At 39.3% G+C, this 6000-nt stretch overlaps 1 protein-coding gene across 1 annotated transcript in view; it reads left to right on the forward strand.

Annotated features, from left to right (window-relative positions):
• Nucleotides 1-4001, forward strand: part of LOC309828092 (interferon-activable protein 203-like) — a 40277-nt gene extending 36276 nt beyond the window's left edge. Inside the window, exon 9 of the mRNA XM_082663174.1 lies at nt 2433-4001. Within this exon, the coding sequence (XP_082519300.1) occupies nt 2433-2495 (63 nt within the window). The 3' untranslated portion in view covers nt 2496-4001. The remainder of the gene's footprint in view (nt 1-2432) is intronic.
• Nucleotides 4002-6000: the final 1999 nt, after the last annotated feature.

The raw sequence follows: 6000 nt of genomic DNA on the forward strand, positions 1-6000 counted from the left end.
TTTGGGGTGGTAAACGTGGCAAACTTTGTTCCCCTACACTATCAAACAGCAATGCATGCTATAGAGAGATTTTCCATGAAAAGGAAGAGTCAGTCAATCCAGCAGACTTCCTCATTGTCTTATTTAAGAAATTGCCACCACCACCCCAACCTTCAGCAACCATCACCTTCATCAGTCGGCAGCCATCCACATCCAGGCAAGATCCTCCTCCATAAAAAAAAGAGTATGACTCACTGAAGATTCAGATGATGGTTAATGTCTTTTTAGCAATAAAGTATTTTTGATTCAGGTATGTACATTAATACATTGATTAATACATTAATTAATGCTACTGCATTAATAGACTACAGTATGGTGTAAACATAAGTTTTCTATGCGCTGAGAAAGCAAATAAATTGTGTGTCATTTTATTGCAATATTCGCTTTATCACAGTGGTCTGGAACTGAGCCCATAATATCTTCAATGTATGCCTGCACTGGAATGCAAACAGATCAAATACAAAGGCTGACATATCAGGCACTCAGAAATGCGCATGCTCTTTTTTTTTTTTTTTTTACTTATTACAAACTTTAATTAAAGCCTATTCTCTAATCTGACATTTAAGTGAAATAGTAGATATAAAAAATGTCTTTACGATTAAGTGTTCTCCCCAAAATCTCTTTTGTGACTGAGGTTGTAAAAAACTCTCAAACTATAATTTTGCTCCCTGCCATTCATCATGATGGTGCTTTTAGTGCTCTCTGGATTTCTAGTCTGTGTATAGATGCCTATGTAGGAATAAAGGACATCAAACTTGGAGTACTTAATTGCAGTTAATCCCATAGGACCCAATCATTGCACAAAACATGTGGAATCAGCTAATGTCGAATTTGCTTATTACTGAAGATAGTCAATGTGGAACAGAGCTTGCTTGAGTGGATGATATTGATAATTTTGGACATGTGCTAAATATCGTACATAGATCTTCTCATTTAATTTTCAGAATAACCCTATGCAGTAGCTACTCTGATGATCCTTTTTTTTTTTTTTGCGGTACGCGGGCCTCTCACTGCCGTGGCCTCTCCCGCCGCGGAGCACAGGCTGCGGACGCGCACGCCCAGCAGCCATGACTCACGGGCCCAGCCGCTCCTCGGCATGTGGGATCCTCCTGGACCGGGGCACGAACCCGCGTCCCCTGCATCAGCAGGCGGACTCTCAACCACTGCGCCACCAGGGAAGACCCTCCCCCTTTTTTTTTTAACATCTTTATTGGAGTATAATTGCTTTACAACGGTGTGTTAGTTTCTGCTTTACAACAAAGTGAATCAGCTATACATGTGTATATATCCCCATATCCCCTCCCTCTTGCATCTCCCCCCCTCCCATCCTCCCTATCCCACCCCTCTAGGTGGTCACAAAGCAGCGGGTTGATCTCCCTGTGCTATGCGGCTGCTTCCCACTAGCTACCTATTTTACATTTGGTAGTATATATAAGTCCATGCCATTCTCGCACTTCTTCCCAGCTTACCCTTCCCCCTCCCCGTGTCCTCAAGTCCATTCTCTATGTCTGCGTCTTTATTCCTGTCCTGTCCCTAGGTTCTTCAGAACCATTTTTTTTTCAAGATTCCATATATATGTGTTAGCATACGGTATTTGTTTTTCTCTTTCTGACTTACTTCACTCTGTATGACAGTCTCTAGGTCCATCCACCTCACTACAAATGACTCAGTTTCATTTCTTTTTATGGCTGAGTAATATTCCATTGTATATATGTGTCACATCTTCTTTATCCATTCGTCTGTCGATGGACACTTAGGTTGCTTCCATGTCCTGGCTATTTTATTGTAAACAGAGCTGCAATGAGCATTGTGGTACATGACTCTTTTTGAATTATGGTTTTCTCAGGGTATATGCCCAGTAGTGGGATTGCTGGGTCATATGGTAGTTCTAGTTTTAGTTTTTTAAGTAACCTCCATACTGTTCTCCATAGTGCATCAATTTACATTCCCACCAACATGCACATGCTCTTTGATCTTGCCATTACTCAGACTCTCAATGATATATCCCAATCCTTCCTTCACAGCATGGTGCCAGGAATAACTTTTGCCCCTTTCTTCCACCTTTCTTTCCAGTAAGAACTTTCCCTTCAACTCTTGGCTTTGAGTACACCTGCTCCTTCCTCTCTCTTGTTCTCCAACAACTCCTGCCTGTCCACATGCACTCACGCTGGGTGTGAGTGCATATCTCATTTCAGGGTTCCAGCCAAGAATTGGGGGTGTTGACTCAAAAGACAGGAATTCACTAAAGAAGATAGGTGAGAGTGGGAGGAGAGCCCTTCAGACGGGAAGAGAAAAAGGGATGCAGCCCATAGCAAGGTGACACAGTGTGAGTGAAGGGGGAAATGTATAATCAGGGTCATCTCATTGTTTATCTTATCTCTTTCTTCTTCAAGGTCACCAAGGCCAGGAAAAGCAAGGAACAACCATTCAATCCTGAATCATATATGGAAACCTGATTATAGCTGTTCTTCTAAAAACCTGGATGTCATTAATATTGATGTTTATGGAGCTAAGATCTAAGTACAGAAAAAAAGTATATATGTATACATATGGTTGAAATACCACAATATGTATACTAGCCATTAATTCTTAGGGATGGGGTGCTTTGCATTTTTTTATACTTCTCTGTATCATCTCAATTCCTAATTTTGCATCTATAACTTTTATAATTTGGAAATAATAATAAACATGATTTTTCCTAAAGACATGCCTCCCTAGGAGTCTAGTTCATTGCTTAAAAGCAAATAGTCTGTGGGCTGCAAATCAGATAGGGGTACTTAAGACCCAAGCAATATTTGGATTTATACTTTGGTTGTGATCTTTACAGAATATAACTCTGGTAAAGAATGAACAGGTTGAACAAGCTGTGCCCTGCTCAAAGAAACCCAAGAAGAAGGCAGAGCAGCTGAAACTAGTCTGTGCTTCAATTGCCAACCCCTATCGTAGGGTGGAGTTGCTTTAGTCCAAAACAATGATATCTTTTCAGAATTGATCTCCTGGAGGGGCCATAATTGGGTAATTTGTGTACCAAATAAGGCAGCTTCTGATGATTTGCATGAAGTCACTAGTATATGTTGGAAGTAATTCTAGCCCTGTCTGATGTGAAATAACTGGTTCCACTTACTTATTCATGTACTAACTGGTAAGTAGCTCTGCAGCTATACTTCCTGGTTCTCACATGTGTGGATCCTATGAGGAAGTTGCTCCAGGCAAAGACTTGCATTAGGCAAACACTGACGAATAATTAATTTAGTTTAGAGTACAATGGTGGAAAGTAGATAGCTAACACTGAAATTTACAATGTAGTTTTTTACATGTATTTTACTGAAGTAGAGTTGATTTATAGTGTGTGTTAATTTCTGCTGTACAGCAAACTGATTCAGCTATACATATGAATATATTCTTTTTTGTATTCTTTTCCATTATGGTTTATTACAGGATATTGAATATAGTTTCCTTACAGTGTATTTCTTGATCACATATTTGGTACCTGGTGTTTTGCAATTATTTTGTGTCACTTAATCTTATATTAGCTCTAGAGGGTTGATAGCGTTCTTCTTTTCACTCCCCTAGTAAGAAAAATAAGGGACAGAAGGTAAGATCATGTTCCTAATGATTAGAACAGTCCATCATAACAAGAATTTCCCTCATGACACTTTATTGTCAAGGCTTCCTCCAATCCAAGCTCCTGGTAACCACTGACATAGTTTCTTAACTTAAACTTTTCCCTTTTCCAGAGTTTCCTAAAATGGAAGTTAAAATGTATATAGCATTTTGAGTCTGACTTCTTTCACTTAGTATAGTATGTTTAAGATTCATCCATGTAGTTGTGTATATCAGTTTATTCCTGTTTATTGCTGCGTAGAATTCAATGTGTGGACCCACCAAAGTTTGTTTATCCATGCCCCAAGTGAGGAGCAATTGGATTGTTGACACTTTGACATATTTACAAATAAAATTGCTGCAGATATTCGCACGCAGATTTTTGTGTGAACCTGTGTTATCATTTTCAATGAATAAAAATCTTGGGGTGAGACTGTTGGTTCATATGATAAATGTATTTCAAATATATAAGAAATTGCCGGGCTTCCCTGGTGGCGCAGTGGTTGAGAGTCCGCCTGCCGAGGCAGGGGACACGGGTTCGTGCCCCGGTCCGGGAAGATCCCACATGCCGCGGAGCGGCTGGGCCCGTGAGCCACGGCCGCGGAGCCTGTGCTCCGCCACGGGAGAGGCCACAACAGTAAGAGGCCCGCATAGCGCAAAAAAAAAAAAAGAAAAAGAAATTGCCAAACTGTTTTCTAAGGTGGCTGTAGCATTTTTCATTCCCCTGAGCAATGTGTGAGAATATCAGTTGCTCTGCATCCACCTCAGAGTTTAGCATTGTAAGTGCATGTTAATTTTAAAAAACAAAGAAACTATCCAACTTTTTTGCCAAGTTCTGTACCACTTAACATTCTTGCCACCATTGCATGACAGTTCTACTTCCTCCTCATCTTCATCAGCCCCTGGTATGGTCAATCTTTTTAAATTTTAGTCATTCTAATTGGTGCATAGTGGTATCTCACTGTAGTTTTATTCTGCATTTCCCTAAAGATAAATAAGGTTGAGCATCTTTTTATGTCCTTATTTGCCACCTATGTATTTCTTTTTGCCCATCTTAAAAATTCAGCTGTTTGTTTGCATAATACTGAGTTTTGAGAATCCTTTATAAATTCTGGGTACAGGGTCTTTAGTGGCTATGTGACTAGCAAATACTATGTCTCAATCTTTGGCTTGCCTTTTCATGATTTAAAGGTAACTTTTGAAAAGACATGTTCATTTTGGTGAAGTTTAAATTATCAAAAAATTTTCTTATGTATATTTTTTTAATGCTTGGGGAAAAAATCAAAAGAAGAATGTGGCACATGAAAATTATATCAAATTCAAATTTCAGTGTCCACCATACAGTTTTATTGGACACAAACATGCTCATTCATCTATGGATTGTCTATGGCTCCTTTGGTAGCCAGTGCAAGGTTAAGCATCCGTAACAGAGACTCTAGGGCCCACATAGTTTAAAATATATGCTATTTGCTGCTTTACAGAAAAATTTTGCCAAGCCCTTTTTTGGAACCTTAGTGGTCTTCTAGTACACTTAAACATAAGAAAAAAGTAAATTTTATATTAACTTCATTTTTCAGATTATCAGTGAGGTTGACAATCTTTTCATGCTATAAATCTTTGATATTTGATTTCCTGTGAATTTGGTTATTTTTACTCATCTGTATGGAATTGTTTATCCAGGAATTATCCCATTCTGACTAGCCTGGGTTTGGGAAGGAACCTGTGTACTGCTGCTCTCCAGTAACTCACAGTCTGATTGAAGAGGCTGTCTGTATTAGGTATTCTTCAATTAAATGCTGTTTAGACCAGTTGATCTGAATTGATCCATTTCATTTCAATTTTTGACCTTAATAACCTGGATGAAGAAAACATATACATAGTCTGAGATGAAGTTGATCAATTACCCCTTCAATGCTCCACTGTCCTCCTAAAGTGCATCTTTCTTTTCTTCTCATAAAATTATCTTCTTTCCTTCCTCCTAGTACATTGTTCACTCTTGAATCACTCTTCTGAAGTTAAATCTGGCTCGAGATATACACTCCTACTTAACAAGGTCACATATGCCAGTGTCTCAAGTCTCCACCCCACTCTTAAAAAGGGAGACAGCAGCCAGTGCAAACAAAGCTAAGAAATGGGGAAGAGGACCAAGTAGTGGCAGCAAGATGTACTGGTATGAGGGAGAGGCGAAAAGTCAGCAGTACGGGTTTATCCTGATTCAATTTCCCTGGACTATGATAGGTGCAAGGAATTGACTTTGAGAAATGTGTCCTCAAGGTATACCTGGTCTGTGTCTACTTTTATATACCTCTTTCAGAATAATTTGTCCAACTTTGGGCAAACCGCCTGCATTAGACTTAG

Source organism: Grampus griseus (assembly GCF_964374135.1).
Source record: "Grampus griseus genome assembly, chromosome: 1".
NCBI lineage: Eukaryota > Metazoa > Chordata > Mammalia > Artiodactyla > Delphinidae > Grampus > Grampus griseus.